At 45.1% G+C, this 18379-nt stretch overlaps 1 protein-coding gene across 2 annotated transcripts in view; it reads left to right on the top strand.

Annotated features, from left to right (window-relative positions):
* The window catches only part of TTC7B (tetratricopeptide repeat domain 7B), a 324581-nt gene that overhangs the window by 17735 nt on the left and 288467 nt on the right, over positions 1 to 18379 (top strand). For both annotated transcript variants that reach the window (XM_065403071.1, XM_065403072.1), the window contains exons 2-3: positions 9807 to 9961; positions 11379 to 11547. In XM_065403071.1, the coding sequence (XP_065259143.1) occupies positions 9807 to 9961; positions 11379 to 11547 (324 nt within the window). The remainder of the gene's footprint in view (positions 1 to 9806; positions 9962 to 11378; positions 11548 to 18379) is intronic.

Here is an 18379-nt window from a genome sequence, read left to right on the forward strand (position 1 = left end):
TTTATTTGTTTATTTAAAACCATTTTTGCTGTTAGCAAGCATGTTATTTCTGGAGTTACAAATCCACAGTTTGAGAACTGCAAAACTAAGCATCTCTGATGGTATATTCTAGACTGAGCACTGAATCCCATTGGATAGATAGAAAGATTAACCTAAATAATCTGTATAGAAGCCCCTGGAACCCCCTAAGATTGGGTCCCTAATCCATGAACTATTGGAACTCATTTACAAAACTTTTCTTAAACATTATACATAAATACATTGTCTCATACTATAGAATTAGAATTTATAATCCTTATTCCATGATGAGATATCTTTGAGCTGTAATGTATCTGATTTAAATAAAAAAAAATCAAGCCCTCCTTGGCTGATATGACTTCGGTATGTGATAAGCCATGGCCTTGTTTGAGGATTCGCTTCCTGAGGATACCAGGAAGGAGTTCCGGGCGATCTTAGATGAGGGCATGGCTGTGGCCAGAGTGGCCCTGCAAGTAGCCTCGGACGCGGTGGATTCAGCGGCATGCACCATGGCCTTGGTCGTCTCCATGGTGGACCTTGGTCATCCTAGCTCCTTCTCTCAGGCTTGTCGACGGAGGCCCAGCAGTTGATACACGACCTTCCCTTCGACAGCCAGGCACTGTTTGCTGAGCAGACAGACAATAAATTTCACGGGTTGAAGGGCTCCTGTACTACATTGAAAACCTAGGGCTCTACGTCCCGGGTCTGGCCCGTAAGCAGTTCAAGCCGCAATAGCCAGAGGTCAAGGGAGCTAACCCAGGCAGAAGATGGCTCATAAGAAGAGCAGAGGCTACAAACTTAGTTGCCAGAGCCACTAACTTCCACCCTCTGTCCAGTCAGGCACCTCCTGCAACAGGCAGGGTTGCAAGCGGGAGATTTGAGGGTGTGCCCCAGGGCGACCTATCAGACTGGACCTTGGATCCATCCTCCCTGTGTTTCTCAAACCGCCTTTCTTTTTTCCTCCCTGCATAGTCCTCTGGGTCCTCAGCACAGTGGCCCAGGGCTATACCCTCCAGTTTCTTTCTCCCCCCCCCCCCCCGTTCCTCTTCAAGGATCCTTCTCACAAAAGTCTCCTCGCGCAGGAGGTGAAGGGCCTGCTGCAGCTGGGAGCAGTGGAGGAAGTTCCTTGCGAGTATAGGAACAAGGAATTCTATTCCTGGTACTTTCTAATCCCAAAGGCCAAAGGCGGTCTAAGACCCATCCTGGACCTGCGAGATCTCAACAAATACCTAAAGAAGTTGAAGTTGCTCCTGGTCTCCCTGGCCTCCATCATATTCTCCCTGGATCTGGGAGACTGGCATGCCGCCCTCGACTTGAAGGACATGTAGTGTCATATAGCGATCGTCCAAGGACACAGATGCTTCCTGCGCTTCATGGTGGGATCGGACTATTACCAGTTTGTGGTCCTCCCTTTCAGCCTAGCGAGAGCACCGAGGGTGTTTACCAAGTGCATGTTGGTGGTAGCAGCTTACCTCAGGCGTCGGGGCATTCAAATATACCTGTATCTCGATGACTGTCTGACAAAGGCCGCTCCAGGTCTCAAGTCCAATGGGACATTGCGGTGCTACAGGTCACGTGCCGGTCCCTGGGCCTGTTGGTGAACGACAAGAAGTCAACATTCTATCCGGTGCAAAGTATAGAATTAATTGGAGCAGTGCTCGACTCCACCTGTGCCAGAGCTTTCCTGCCACAGGATTGGTTCCAGACAATGGTGGACCTCATCGCGGGGGAGCTCTGCGTTCTCTCTAACCACGGTCCAGGTATGTCTGCATCTGCTGGGCCACATGGCAGCATGTACGTATGTCGTCCACCATGCAAGGTTTCAGAATGCGACCCTTGCAGCAGTGGCTGGCGACAGTTTATTCCCAGTCCAGAGATTACCTGCACAAGGTCGTTACTGTCTTACCAGTGATACTTATCTCCCTGCAATGGTGGACTGACCCCAAGGCCCTCCTGGAAGGAGTTTCATTTGACAGCCTGCGCCAGTCGGTCAAACTGATATCGGACGCTTCGGCCATCATCTGGGGAGTGCATCTAGACAAGCTACAGACACGGGACGTGGTCCCCAGAGGAAATGACGTTGCACATAAATGTCAAGGAGTTCAGAGCGGTATGTTTGGCCTGCGGGGTCTTCCCACTGCATCTGTCAGGCAAAGTGGTGAGACAGTTTATGGACAATACGGCCTCGATGTTCTACATCAACAGGCAAGGGGGAGCACGCTCGTCGTCTCTCTGTCAAGAGGCTGTCCGATTGTGGGATTTCTGCATCAAGCACGCTCTCCACCTGGAGGCCTGCCACCTCCCTGGTGTCAGGAACGCACTGGCAGATCGCCTCAGCAGGTCCTTTTTCTCTCACCACGAGTGGTCGCTCCATCCGGAAGTAGCCTGAATGCTCTTCCAGAGGTGGAGAATTCCCCAAGTGGACTTGTTCGCCACCAGACAGAACAAGAAATGTCATCAGTACTGTTCCCTGCAGGGTCTGGCCGAGGACTTTCTCTCCGACGCCTTTCTCCTGTCATGGTCGGGGGGTCTGATGTACGCATTCCCACCCATCCCGCTTATCATCAGAGTCCTGTCAAAGATCAAGAGAGACAAGGCCCAAGTCATCCTTATTGCCCCGGCGTGGCTGTGCCAACATTGGTTCGGCATGCTGATGGACCTAGCAGTGACCGCTCTCTGACCTCTTCCTGACCAACTGGATCTGATTTTGCAAGATCATGGGCATTTCCTACATCCCAGCGTCACCTCCCTCCATCTCACGGCATGGATACTGCATGGTTGAACTCAGAGGAGCAGGCCTGCTCTAACGAGGTCCAACAAGTCCTCCATGAAAGCAGGAAGCCTTCCACCAGAGCTACCTACCTGGCCAAGTGGACAAGGTCCTCCTACTGGGTGTCTGAGCATAGCATCTCTCCGTTGCGCTCCTCCTTATAATCTATTTTAGATTACCTGCTTCATCTTAAGAACCAGATACTGGCCCTCTCTTCCATCAGGGTGCACCTTGTGGCCATTTCCACATTCCACCCGCCCATTCAAGGTCAGATGGTGTTCTCAAACGACATGTCGATCAGATTCCTGAGAGGCCTCGAGAGGCTCTTCCCGCCGGTCCAGGCCCCTGTCCCGCAATGGGACCTTAACTTGGTTCTTTCTAGGCTCATGGGCCTGCCCTTTGAGCCTTTGGGCTCCTGCTCCCTTTCCCACCTATCATGGAAGGTCGCTTTCCTTGTGGTGGTAACATCGGCAAGACGAGTGTCAGAGATTAAAGCCCTGATGTCGGAGCCGCCGTATACAGTGTTCTGCAAGGACAAAATTCAACTGCGACCCCATCTGACTTTTCTGCGGAAAGTGTTGTCTTCCTTCCATGTCAACCAGGAAATCTTCCTCCCGGTGTTTTGTCCCAAACCGCACACCACTAGTGAGGAAAGGAGGCTGCACTCCCCGAATGTCAGATGTGACCTGTTTTTTTACCTGGAGCATACCAAGCCCTTCCGCAGGTCGACCCAGCTCTTTATCATGACAGCAGACAGGATGAAGGGCCTTCCGGTGTCCTCGCAGACGATTTCCAACTGGATCACCTCCTACATCTGGACCTGTTATGAGCTGGCACAGGTCCCACTGCCACCGATCGTGAGGGCCCATTCGACCAGAGTCCAAGAGTCCTTGGCGGCCTTCCTGGCACACATTCCCATCCAGGACATTTGCAGAGCCCCAACATGGTCTTCTGTTCACACGTTCATGGCGCATTACGCCGTCACTCAGCAGGCCAGAGATGATGCTGGGTTCGCCAGAGCTGTGCTACAATCTACATGTCCATGAACTCCTACCCGCCTCCATTTGTACTGCTTGGGAGTCACCTAATATGGAATGGACACGAGCAAGCACTTGAAGAAGAAAAGACAGTTACCTTTTCCCTTACTGGTGTTCTTAGAGATTGTCATAAACATACAGCTACGAGTAGCATAAAATCCCTCCTTTAACTGTAAAAGGTTAAGAAGCTCAGATAACCTGGTTGGCACCTGACCAGAAGGACCAATGGGGGGGGGGGAATACTTTCAAATCTGGGAGAAGGGGGGAGAGAAGGCTTTGTTTTGTGCTCTGTGGGTGTTCTCTCGGGAAACAAAGGGAGAGACCAAGCAAGTAATCCAGCTCCTACTGAAATAATACATCTAATATTACAAAAATAGTAAGTAATAGCAAGGAAATGCGTTAGAGTATCTTTTGTTTTAGCTTGTAAATTTTCCCTATGCTAAGAGGGAGGTTTATTCCTGTTTTTTTGTAACTTTAAAGTTTTGCCTAGAGGGAAATCCTCTGTGTTTTAACTCTTATTACCCTGTAAAATTACCTTCCATCCTAATTTTACAGAGGTGTTCTTTTACATTTTTTCCTTATAATAAAAGTTCCGTTTTTAAGAATCTGATTGGGTTTTTAGAGTCCCAAGAACCCAAGGGTCTGGTCTGTGCTCACCTTGGTTACTCTCAAGCCTTCCAAGGAAAGGGGGTGAAGGGGTTTGGGGGGATATTTGGGGAAAACAGGAACTCCAAGTGGTCCTTTTCCTGAATCTTTGTCTAACTCACTTGGTGGTGGCAGTATACTGTCCAAGGACAAGGAAGAATTTGTGCCTTGGAAAAGTTTTTAACCTAAGCTGGTAGAAATAAGCTTAGGGTGTCTTTCATGCGGGTCCCCACATCTGTACCCTAAAGTTCAAAGTGGGGAGGGAACCCTAACACAGATGTGTTGCTCATGTCCATTCCATGACCCGCCCTCCTTCCCCACTGTCGGAGTTTCCAGCAAGAAGGAAATGAGCTTTGGGGGAGCCGGCGGCACCCCTTATACTGAGGCATGTGCACGCCACTCCAGAGGGTTCCAGAGCTGGTCCCCTACGGATACCACTGAGGGAAAAGCTTCCAGCACCGGTGCATGTGGCAAGCACACACACGTAATATGGAATGGACGTGAGCAGCACATCTTGAAGAACACCAGTTACGGAAAAGGTAACTGTCTTTTTCCCAAAAGCTTTAGACAAACTCACTGGTAAAGAGAAAACATTAAAAGAAGTTTATTAATTACAGAAAGATAGATTTAAAGTGATAGGCATAAAGGTCAGAGATAGTTACCTAATACTCATTCTAATCCTAAACTTTATTATTCTCAGTAAGATTTGAATCAAACAGTTTTTCTCACTCCATTGGATGTTGCAGGCAGGTTACAGTTCTTAATACACAGTTTGAATTCCCCTTCTCAATCTCCCCAGTTAATATATGGAGATATACCTATCTCATAGAACTGGAAGGGACCCTGAAAGGTCATCGAGTCCAGCCCCCTGCCTTCACTAGCAGGAACAAGTACTGATTTTGCCCCGATCCCGAAGTGGCCCGCTCAAGGATTGAACTCACAGCCCTGGGTTTAGCAGGCCAATGCTCAAACCACTGAGCTATCCCTCCCCCCAGAGTTCCAAGTCCTTGTCTTCCCAGTGTTCTTGTTGTCTTCAGAGTAGGTGGAGGAGGTGGTCTCATGATGTCACTGTCCCTTATTTTATACTCTCAATTCATGTCCCTGGAAAAACAATGGCCCAGACGTCCTGGTGGGCTTTGCTGAGTCAGAGTTGAGCAGTCCCTATTGTGTGGTGCTTGCGCAACTGTCTCTTATTGAATTGTAAATCTCTTGTTTACAATTCCCCTGCTGGTTCATGGTTGGTGATAGTCGTTTAACGCCCGCCTGGGTGTGGGTCACCTCCTTTGTTGTCCCTGGAGAGCTGGCTGTGGGCATCACCCAGACTTGCAACATATTTCAATAACAGCCATATAGCAGAATCTCATAACTTCATACACAATAACGATGTACATATTTTAACAGAACAGTGAGTTTCAGCAGATCATGATTTTTAATATAATAGCTTACAAGACATGGTTTGGAAGAAATATCACAACCATATACAAATGATGATTATGGAGGTTACAGAGTGCTACTTTGAGGTACAGCCTCCCTCATGTCACACCCCCAAAGCCTCAGACTCTATCTGGTTTTGTCCTTTGGTGCATATCTGAACTCCGACTTTGGTATCAGGTTGGCTTGTCTTTGGACTCTGACCTCCCAGATTCGACTTCTGTTCTGCACCTGGCCTCTGGCTACGGTTCTGATCCTGGTTTGTCTACAGACTCTGATCTCGGTCCTGTCCTGCCCCCAGATCTCAATTTCAGGGCCACCCTTGGCCCAGACCCAAACCTATGCCTCGCCGTGACCCATGCTGCAGCCATTAGGCCTAATTATTGGAGGCAGTGCCTGATAGCATGTGCCTGTATTAAAGTGTATTTTGTTTTAAGGGGCCCAGCTTACCAAACGGTCCAGATTGTTCTCTGTGATTGACCTGTCCTCCTCATTATTTACCTCTCCACCAGTGTTTGTGTCATCTGCAAATTTTATTAGCAGTAATTTTGTTTACTTCCAGCTCATTGATTAAAAAATAGCCTGCCCCCTACCCCCTCACGGGGTCCCTGAGCTTGAGCCCCAAAGGTGTACATCACAATTTTATAGCCCCGTAGTCCGAGCCCTGCATATGGGTCAGCCGTGGGTGTTTAATTGCAGTGTAGACATACCCTCAGTAATCTTTCCTCTGAAATGCAGGTGACAGAATCCTGGCGGCCTGTGAACATGTTTGAAGTGCAGTTTTATTGTAAGCTTGTGGCTGACTGTTGATTTTGCTCAAGAAGAAATTTTTACATACTTCTTGTAAAATTCCTCACATTGGCCATTGAGTGAAAGTGAGATACATTGAATAGCATTACTGTGCCCTCAAAGCTATTTTTTAGTGTCTACACAGTTTACCATGTCTGACCTCCATTTGGATGGGGCAGTTATGGAGGGAAAGTACATCACTACTGAGGAAACCTCTAAACACGATGTCTTGTACCTTTATAATGTCCGATTCTGTTACCTGGTTTTCAAATTGATATTGGAATGGTTATTTCAATGAAATTTGAAATGAGGATGTATCCATGGGGATGAAATATGCCCTATAACTTTAGATATAGTTCTCTTCTTTTGTATCCCAAGTATTTTGTGAGTAGTGTCCTTCGTTAGATTCAAACTGTTTGCACTTATCTAGTCCGTTACAGTTTAAGCCATGTTTGAAGAAAAATAGAAAATACATAATTAGCTGCCTATAGCAAAGTGAAAAGGTACCATACCATATCAAGTATTTTTAAAATATGCCTTCATTCTAGAGTTCTGGTACCTTTGAAAATGGTGCCTTATTGTATTGCATTGTAATTTTTATACATTTCAGTATATGTTCTCTGTCATATCAGCACTTGCAGCAGGCCTATTGGTATTGATGCAAATTACTTTGTGCTGGAATGCCTATGGTATGAATCATTATCTGTAAAATATTTATTGGATCAATGATACAAGATTACTTTCTTCCACTTGCTGTTGCTATATGGCTTGTCCTCTTTTTCTCATTTTCAGCATCGAAACATCCCTTATGCTATTATTTTCTATTCTTTCCTTCTGAGCAGACTGTTACAGTTAAATGAGTTTGTTGCAGTTTCACTTAAATTCCTTCAAAATGTGCAGTGCTAGTGAAGTTAACCTTTCCTGAAAGGGGCAAGTGTCAGCACTGCGTAATGTTTGGGAGCATATTGGTCTGACATATCTTTATTTCTTCAGATACTGTACAATAAAAATTTATCTGTAAAGTATTAGAATCTGCTTCAGACTTTGTAACTGATGTCCTAATTTTGAGAGTCTACCCTTAAAAAGCTGTAATGACCTTTTTGATTACAAATTGCAGCTATTAAAGTCACAGTTTAAAATATCTTGATAATTGTAGAAAAACTCATACCACTGGGAAAGATTTCCTTGCTTTGTAAACACAAGGAGTACTTTGTAAGCATGATTTAGTCTTGTGAATTTCATAAAAATGCTCAGTCCTTATGAGTGATGAAGCAAATTCTAAAAGCCTCCTTAACCTGCTGGTTTCCTGCAGCAGTTAACAATGGGTTCCTTGTTTTTTACTAAATCAAAAGATCTTCTTTGCTATGAGACCCTTTCATTCGAGGTTTATTTAAGAGTTGAAACATTTAATTCAAGGTTATCAAATTCAGTGCATACGGTGATTAGTTTGGTTATAAGAGTTTCAATGAGTACATTGTATTGAAAGTCCTCTCTAGCCTATTTTTAAAAATATGTAAGTGGAAAATATTGGCATTTATTTCACAACTCTAGTTTGGCTTGTTAGTCTAACTAACTAAACCTAAACTAACTCTAGTGTCACTAACACTATGAAATGAAAACACTTCTGAGAACTTTGGGCTCACTGTTCTAAGAGTAAAATGATCAAATGTCAGCTTGCCTTTTGACAAAGGCATGTATAGGTTTCAACACAGGAATAGTTCTAACTCAAGCCATTTCCCCATATTGCTGATGCCTACAGAACAGTGGCGGTTGCCTGCTAGTATATATAATTCAATACATTGGTGAATATTCAGGACAAGAGTTGATAAGAGCTGGCAACTCAGCACTGACTTATTTTTGATAGGCTGGGTGCTCTACAAATCAGTAAAGAGGAAGATTTTTATCTTTATTGAAATTATTTGGATACATATTGAGCAAAATTACTATTTTTTTTCTGTTTTGAAATGGGAAATGTACACCATTGAGATATGGATTGAAAGATTGTCCAGAGTTGTTGCTGCTTCTGTCAGGCCAAATGAAATGGTATCTGGCATCCTTTTGTTCTTTAGACATCTGCCTGTCACATTTAAGATCAGGATATGATACAGAAACAGCATTACTCACTCTGACTTCATAATTTCAGTGTACAGAGGTCAGATGCGCTAATCCAGCTAGATCTTTTAGCAGTCTTCATAATGTCAAACATAAGGAGCTGTTGATATGTTTGTGAGACCTGGCACAGTGGAAGGAATCTGCTTAGAATCACAAAGCCCAGTCTTATTACCTGATTTGTTTAACGTGTAGGTGAAGGCACTTGGGAAGCTGATAAGGGTTATAGTGTTCTCAACCTCCTGATGTTTGATAGCTCTGTCACCTTTTTATCAGACCCAGATTGAGCCATTGCCTTGTTTTTCCAAGGTCTGGCAAAAATGGGAAACTGGATGACAGTCAGTTTTCCAAGATGGAAGTGCTAGTGCTGGCTGCTGGTTAACTTCCAGATAAAATTCAAGTAGCTGGTCACCATCTGTAATGCCCTAATTGACCAGGAAATCCTGAGGGACATCTTCTCTGAGCTGCCACATAATCTGTATTCAGGTAGAAATCTTAATCTAGCTATTGCAAGTATGATGTTTGTGAGATGGGGTAGGGCATTCTTGGTAGCAGGTGCTTGCCTCTGGAATTCACTACTGCCAGAAATTCATCAAATGCTGAGTTTACCCATATTCGGAAAGCCCTGAGAGCTGCACCTCTTGTCAATGGTTTTTGATTTAAAAAACCAAAAGGTCATAGAGTATTAGATCCCAATTAATGGGAAATAGATTTGCCTTAATCTCTGTGACTATAATGCTATAGTGCTCCTATAATGCTATAAGTATTTAAATAATAAATTGAAAAATCAAATAATAAACACCACTTTTATAACGCCGAGTTAAATCTGGGTCACTGGCCCTTAATGTGTCTCTACAATGAGTTCTGCATTTAAAGTCCAGACCTAAAAATAATTACCTCCACTGCTGTATGCTTCCTCTGTAATCTGTGTGAAATATCAGCTGGATAGAATGGCTATTACTGTTGTGAAGACTTTTTCCCTTTGACGCTGTTTTTTCTCTTTATAGATGACATGGCAGAACTTCTCCTTGGGGAGTCCAAACTAGAACAGTTTTTGAAGGAAAATCCTTTTAAACAGGGCACTAGTCCCCGGGGTCCCCGGCCAAAGCTGACCGAGGTCAAGAAACATCTCACTGCAGCACTTGACAGAGGAAACCTAAAGGTATTCACATAAGTCTGGAGGAGGGGTTAGAAAATTAAGGATATAGTTGGAAGTTAATTGAGAAGAAAAGCTTTATGAGAGCTTCTGAGAGCTCAGATAATTCTCTGGTTACAGTGTTCTTGTTAAGCAATTTTATTACTTCCAGAATATCTTCAGCATTTTGGGATTTGATCCCTTTAATTTGCTTATGGAATTTTGTTCAGACCATTTTTTCATTCTAATATTGAAAGATAACATTTAAAAGAAAGCTGTTGACCCCAGGGATGTTTAAAAATTCAAAAGAATTTTAAAGATGTCTTGTGAACAGCTTATTTTCACAGTGACATGATACTTGGCACAGATAATGCATTTCAAGGAATAACAACACTTTGCATTCCCATAGTACCTTGCATTTGGTTATGTCAAAGTGTCTCACAAACATTACTGAAATAGTCTCTCAGCACTCCTACCCCAATAAAGATCCCCTTCTATGAAGAAAACAAAATCAATGTAAATATTCAGCACTGTAGTGAAACTGCAAATTTGTTCCATGTTTTGAGGAAAACCATACAAGACGTCTTTATCCTCGATTCTACTTGGAGCCCATTCTGGCCCACCTTTAGATATTCATCATCAAACTATAATGCTTGCTGTTGGATGTGAAATATATATGTCCTCTCCTTCAAAGCACTTCACAATGCTCTCTCTCCATACTTATCCACTACTGCATATTACTGAGTCTCCCTCTTCCCCTTTGCCCCACCAATGATGCTATTTCAACACCCTATTTGTCATCTTCCACAGCCATCTTTGAGATTTCTTCCATGCCCTCCTTAAACTGATCTGTGAGGGTACTGACCTCTCTTCATGTGAATTCTTTTTCAAGACCCTCCTCTCCACTTACAAGAAATCAACCAAATTAAAATGACTAGGCTGAGGAGCAGTTGGGGAAAGCCAGTGCATAATTACTAAACTTAAAATAACAGCGATAAATTTATAATTCATCATCTCCTACTCCTACGTTCATGTATTGGTTGTCATGTTAAACTTTAAACTTCCTGGGTGGCAAGGGTGTGTCATCTTAAATGTTTGTACACCACCTGGCGTGCTAGGATCCTAATACACATTCAAGGATGCTTACATAATGCAGATATGAAATAATATATATTTCCAAGCGTAAAAATGACTGGTAAGAATAAAATCACTGTTCTGTAGCTTGGTGAGGGACTCAATATGTTTTTTCCTGTAATAGCCTCCCAAATATTATCTGAAAATTTAACTACAGAATAAAAATAATAAACTAATCTGGGAATGAAAAATCTGCTGGAAAGGCTTCCAGAATATGGTGGAAATTACGAGGGTGCAGATAACTTTTTGTCATTTTTTAAAGTGTTTTGCCTCAGAAAAAAATAGTTTATCTTATTCCTCTTTTTTCTAGCCAGAATTCTTACAAGAAGCCAACTTAATTATGGCCAAGTTAAACTATGTGGAAGGTGATTACAAAGAAGCACTTAACACTTATGCCAGGGTTGAAGTTGATGACTTGCATCTTGTTGCTGTGCCTCCTTATAGGCTGAGGATGATTGCTGAAGCATATTCTACCAAAGGTAAGATTGCTCATATCTATTTATTAATTGTAGTTGATTCTTTCAAATGAAATATTTCTACTTTTATTATTTTTGACTGAAGGAAAATTTGTTCATACTATATCAGTTGACACTGAGCTTAGATAGCAAAGTGATGGGTGTCTTAGAAATATCTGAAAGAAACGTGCATCCCTTTAGATTAATTTAAATACATGCTAGGTTGGTAGGACTGTTATTTCTGTCAACATTTCTGTTCTAGTCCTTCCCCCTCCGTCCACCCATCCAAAACACATTTGTTAAGTGTTTATATCTTAACTGTTAAATCCCCTTCTGGCAAATATGTATTAGTAGTTTTTCAGCACAGATTCAAATGTTAAAATTGCACCCTCAACCTAAATGTTACATTTATGTCTGAAATTTTTATTTCCTGTAGTTAAAACGTAGCACCTGCTATTACTATAATTAAAAGGCATTAGAGAAAAGAAAATATTTGTCTTTATTTCCCCCTCAGTTTACTTAGTGCATTTGACAGCTCTTTGTGTATAGTTAGTTTCACTGTTTCCTTTGTGGAGTCAGTCACTTTTATTTGCTTAGATCTTTCACACACAGCCTGCTGCCGTTAGATCAGTAATCAAGTTGGCTTTTTATCAGCTACACTTGGCCAGGCGGTTCCATAATAATAATAGTAATAATCATAGTAATTATTAAATAAAATAACTGGTATGAATGGGAAGGTTTTCTTCTGTGGGATTTTATTTTGGGTGTGTACTGATGTGGATTTTTTTACAAATGTATCCAAAAATTCAAATGATTTGTCTTAATTTTCCTATCTGAGTGGTATCATATCAGTGAAAGTTGTAATGCTTGTGTTGTGTCTAAGGATGGCAGTGCCACTTCAGTTTAGAGGCGTCTTTTATGAGCTACGTACACATAGCCTGTAGCTGTGTCAGTGTTTTGAGAATGCGGCAGTTTATGTGGCATAGTTTATGGAATTCACTATGTCTGGATGTTTTTGCTTGACTGGTGTATTAGACCTGGGTTTTGGAATGCATTTAAAATTTCTTGTTATGGCTGGATGAGTGCACAGTGTCATAAGTTATGTTTGCTGTCTTTCAGGAGATGGCTCAGTTGCATTTGCTGACAACTGATCAAAGAATTTTTCTAACATTAGTCTCGGAAAAGGCTGACTGTTTTCCACCAACTCAGTTCCCTGCTGAGTGCTGACAAGTATCAGGTGTACTGTAGACAAAGGTGAGGAAAATAGCAGCCTTGATTCCTAGAAGAGAGAAAAATATACTTCCTAAATCATTGCAATATTTAGATTAAAGGAAGTGGTAGGAAATTGAGGATATTCTTAATGTACTTTTTAAAAGAAATCTAGAAACATATGTTGGATACTTAGCAAATCAAAAATATAACAGTGAAGCCATCAACTGCTTCTCTTGGCTCCCCTCCCTTTTCTGCAGCCCAGCATCTCCCACAATTCTAGATGCCTGGACTGCTCTCCTCCTCCTCTTTCTCTCCAGCTCAGAGGCAGATCACCTTTTTGGAGCCACAGGGTCTGGCCACGTCCCCTCTGCTCCTGCTTGCTGTCAGTTTTCTCTGCCTCTGAAGCAGCAAACAGTGGCAGTTTCTTTTGCGCCTGTCCTTACTCTTTCTATTTTAACTTTTCTTCCCAGTTTTTTGGCAGTGCTTCTCCAGGTGCAAAGTTTCCTCACCAGTACCAAGAAAAGTTCTCTAGTTTCATCCAGGAATTTATTTTCATGCTCCAGAGCCACAGGAAGCCTACCATAGCGCTATGCTTCCAACTGCTAGGATTCCTGGTGTCATGCTTAGGGATCACTCCATGGGCACAATCACACATCAGAAGTCTTCAGGACTTCATACAAAACATCTGGGACCACTCCCTGGAACACATGAAAGATCAAGTATGGGTTCCAACATAGGTATTGAACTCTTTGCAGTGGTTGTCAGCCCATGATAATGTTTGTAAAGGCTTCCTTATCTGCCTTCCAGATCCTTTAGTTCTTGCAAACAGGTCTGGGGAGCTCACTTGGAGCCCCAAACATCATAGGGCCTCTGGAGCAAGAAGAAAAAGGCTTGCAGCATAAATCTCCTACAGCTGAGATTGGTCAAGTTAGCTCTGTGAAGGTTCCAGCCCACCCTAAGGGGAAACCGCATCCTGATTCAATCAAACAATACGGCTGTGATTGCATATTTAAACAGCCAAGGGGGAACAAGGAGTTGGGCACTACACGCAGAAACAGCGGAAATAGTGAGCTGGGTGGAACCATTCCTCCTTTCCCTCAAAGTGATCCACATCAAAGGGGACCTGAACCAAAAGGCAGACTGGCGCAGCAGGCTCAGGGTCAACCATTCTGAGTGGTACCTGAATTAGGAGTTTTTCTATCTCATTGTTCAGATGCTTGGCTTCCCTTCAGCCAACCCGTTTGTGAATCATATGAACACAGAGGCCAAAATACTTCACAAGGGAGGCAGATCCCTGGGGGACAGTTGCCTTATTGCAGTTAGCCGCAGGGCCTACATGTTCTTCTTCAAGTGCATGCATGTGTCCATTCTAGTGTAGGTGTATGTGCGCCCTGAGCACATCTGCTGGAAATTTTCCCCTTAATGGTATCTGTTGGATTGGCTCTAGTGTCCTCTGGTGTTGCGCGCTCATAATGCTGGTATAAGGGGCCCTGCCGACCATGCCCTCCTTCAATTCCTTCTTACCGCCCATGATTGTTGCTGGAACCTCTCATTGCTTAGACACCCTCCTCTCTTGTTGGTTTTTCTAACCTTTTAACGTAGATAGTGCTCTTAGTTTTTAGTAGTTAGTGCAGTTTTGATGGTGTTAGATAGTTTGGATGCCTCCACTCTTAAATAGCAGAGTTGTCCTTCGTCCCGGTGCTGAGGCATGCCTCGGTCACTGGGGTTTAAGCCTTGTCTGTTGTGCAGAAAATCTATGCCTTTGAGCGACCCACACTTGAACTATCTCACATGTTAAGGGAAGCTCATAGGAAGGACCGCTGCCAAATTTGTAGCGTTCAAGCCCTGGACCCAGAAGGACCGTGCTGCTCGTTTGAAGTTCCTCCTCATGGAGGCAGCCTTAAGACCAGCCTTGGAGCCAGGTTCGGACTCGGCACCGAACACCTTGGTGCAGAGCACTCCTCCACCAACAAGGGCCACTCGGCACCAATCATGATCTTGGGTGCCTAAGAAGAAACACCGCAAGCACCAGGAGAAGAGCCGTTCTTCAGTGCCAAAGGACTAAGGAGACAGGGAGAGCGTGAGACCCATGCTTGGGCCACTCTTCATCCCTGATGCCCCACCTCCAGGTGCCCCCAGCCCTGGCACTGCAGTCTCCTACGATGCCCACTCAAGACCATTGTACCCGGCAGTTTGTGGTCCTGTTGATCCCCCCAAAGCCTTTGCGGCTGCAAGGTATCTTCTAATCCTGCCGGTACCAAGCTCCCCAGAGGGTCAGGGCTCAGCACTGCCAATGCCCCCAAGCAACAGGAAATCGATGCCAGCGCCTCATCCAGCACTGTGTCAGCTGTCCAAGGGAAAACCGTCTCTGACAGTCTCAAGGTCCTCTAGGCGGCCTTCACTGGCACCCAGTGGCACGGCATCCTCTGGTCTCCACAGTGCACCTCTTCCTCCTCATCAAACTCGGACACAGAAGTGTACTCCCCCTGCCAAAGCAGCTGACCCTGCTGCTCCCCACGCTATTCCCACTCCATTACAGCGTCGAGTTCGTCGGGACCTCTGGGTGCCTGGCCACTGTACCCAGGGGGCCCAACCACCATGCAGTGGCCCTTTTGGAACCCTTGAGATGCTCTTATTTGGTCGTTTCGGACACTAGAGCACCCCCGGTACTGCGCAGGGATACCCCGGAACCAGATTCCTGTAACGAACAAGGTACTGAACCCCAAGAAGCCCTGTAGGCTCCTGCGGACACCGAGGCACCAATTGAGGCTCCCCATCAGGCTTTAGCCTCCTCCTCATCCTCGCCGGATAAGGCCACAGTGGTACATGGGGTATCTCCACCTCCAGATGACCATAAGGCATATCAGGACCTACTAAAATGGGTAGCCTCAAATCTAGGGGTCCAAGCAGAAGTGGTTAAGGAGGTGATGCATGGCCTTCTGGATAGTCTGTCGCCAGCGGGCCCATCCAGAGTGGTCCTGCTGCTGCACGATTCCATCATGGACCCTATTAAAGCCTCTGGCATACCCCCCCTCACTTCCACTGATGGTGAAACACTCAAAGCATAAATACTTTGTTCCAGCCCAGGGGTACAAGTTCCTCTTCACGCACCCCTCCCGCCCTTCGGATCATGGGTGGTTGCGGTGGCCAATGAGGGAGCCCTCCAGGGACAGCCAAGCTGTACGCCCAAGTCAAAGGACCCTAAAAAGCTAAACCTCTTAGGGTGCAACACTTACTCTTCAGGGGGCCTGCAACTTTGTATAGCAAACCAGCAGGCCCTGCTGGGGTGCTACGACTTCAACATGTGGCAATTCTTGATTAAATTCAGGGATCTTCTCCCCCAGGACTCCAGAAAGGAGTTTTCATCCCTAACTGAGGAAGGGAAAACTGTATCTCGGGCCTCCCTGCAAGCAACCCTGGATGCCACTGTCTCTGTGGCCGGATCAATGGCGACTGCCGTGACAGTGCGTAGGAGTTTCTGGTTGCAATCCTCAGAGCTCCCTCAGGAGGTATAACAGACCATCCAGGACCTCCCATTTGAGGGATCTTCTCAGAGCAGATGGATCCTAGGCTGCATGACCTCCAGGACTCCAAGGTGACTTTGAAATTCCTGGGGCTCTGCATACCGGCAGGTGCAAAAAAGCAATACAGTCTGCAGCAGCCAAGCCATTACTTTTTTCAGATAGCCAGGCAGGACCAACAGAGGCGAAGGAACAGAAGTTTAGGCGCAGGCCCCCTCCCCAGTCATCCTCAACAGGCCCTACACAGTCTGACTCCAGGCATCCTGGATTGTCAAAGCACTCATTTTGACAAGATGATTGAGGTTGATATATCAATCCCTTCTACATCGGATCCAGCTACCCACTTGTTTTCCAATCACCTTTCCTATTTCTTGGATGCCTGGACCCAGATTACTTCAGACCGATGGGTCCTCAACACATAGAACTGGGTTACACCTTCCAATTCCTATCCACTCCACCTTGCCCCTCCTTCCCTCCCTCCGTCCCTCTTCAGTGACACTTCTCACAAGCTCCTGTTGGAACAAGAAGTCCAATCCCTTCTTCGGGTGAGAGGCGTGGAGCAAGTGCCCTCCCATTTGAGAGGAAGGGGGTTCTAGTCCCACTACTTCGTAATCCTGAAAATCAAGAGGTGTGTGTGTGGTCTCAGACCCATTTTAGACCTGCACAGTCTCAACTGATATCTCAAGAACCTGAAGTTCCGCATGTTCTCTTTGGCCTCCATCATCCCTTTGCTGGATCCCGGGAATTGGCATGCCACTCTCAATCTAAAGGACGCTTACTTCCACATTTCAATCTTCCCTGGTCACAGATGTTTCCTAAGGTTTGTAATGAACCAAAGTCACTAATAATTCATGGTGCTCCTGTTTGGCTTGTCGGCTGCCCCGCAGGTTTTCACAAAATATATGGCAGTAGTAGCAGCCTGACTAAGGAAAAGGGACATCCATGTATTTCCATACCTCCATGACTGGCTGATAAAGGGCTGGTCCAGAGCTTGAGTTGAGGCTGACATCTGTCTCATTCAATCAACCTTCAATGCGTTGGGCCTTCTGTTGAACTTTCAGAAGTCCACCCTGATCCCAGTCCAAAAGATAGAGTTCATAGTGTCAGTACTTGACTTGGTGCAAGTGAGAGCTCTGCTTCCAAATGACTGGTTCCTCGCTATTGCATCCCTGATAACAATCTCTCTGAAGTCATCCGATCACGACCACATGCCTGAGCCTCCTGGGCTACATGGTATCGTGCACATACGTAGTGCAACATGCAAGGCTACAACTCAGACCTCCGCAAACCTGGCTAGCCATGGTCTACTCTCCCTCTCGCCATCACCTGGACTCAGTTCTCATGGTATTGGCCCATGTCCTAGACTCACTGCAATTGTGGCTGGACAGCCACATGGTATGTGCGGGGGTACCCTTTTCAAGACCTCACCCATCCCTGTCCCTGGTATGCAAAGCATCAGCCCTTGGTTGGGGAGCCCACTTAGGATCCATCCGAACCCAAGGCCTTTGGATCCAAGAGCTCTCCCTGCACATCAATGTCAGGGAACTCAGGGCAGTATGTCTAGCATGCCAGGCATTTCTACTTCACTTGACAGGCAAATCTATTTCAGTCCTCACGGACAATACGACGGCTATGTTCTACATAAACAGTCAGGACAGTGCGTGTTCTTCCCCCCATGCCAGGAAGCAATCCTAAATTTGTTCACTGCTGCCTACTTCCCAGTCAACCAGAATTGTGGGAGATGTTGGGCTGCAGAACAGAAAATTCGTACTGATAATTTTCTTTCTGCTAGCAGCATCTCTAACAGTTCTACCCACTTGATGACTCATGAGTCTAGGGTCAGGTATTAAGTGGAATCATTACCAGATGCTGGTCTTCCTGGTCTAATGTACATATTTTTTCATTATCTCTGGAATATTTGTTAATGATGTTATGCAAGTTTTACAGCTTGGGAATAGCTCATCAGACAGCAAGCAGGAGCAGAAGGGGTGTGGCCGGACCACTAAAATGCTGATACACCTCTGTGAGCTGCGGAGAGACGGGAGAGCAGCCCAGATGTCCAGCATTATGGGAGATGCTGCTAGCAGAAAGGAAATTATCAGTAAGAAATTTTCCATTCTTAT

The sequence above is a fragment of the Emys orbicularis genome, chromosome 4 (assembly GCF_028017835.1).
Source record: "Emys orbicularis isolate rEmyOrb1 chromosome 4, rEmyOrb1.hap1, whole genome shotgun sequence".
Classification (NCBI taxonomy): domain Eukaryota; kingdom Metazoa; phylum Chordata; order Testudines; family Emydidae; genus Emys; species Emys orbicularis.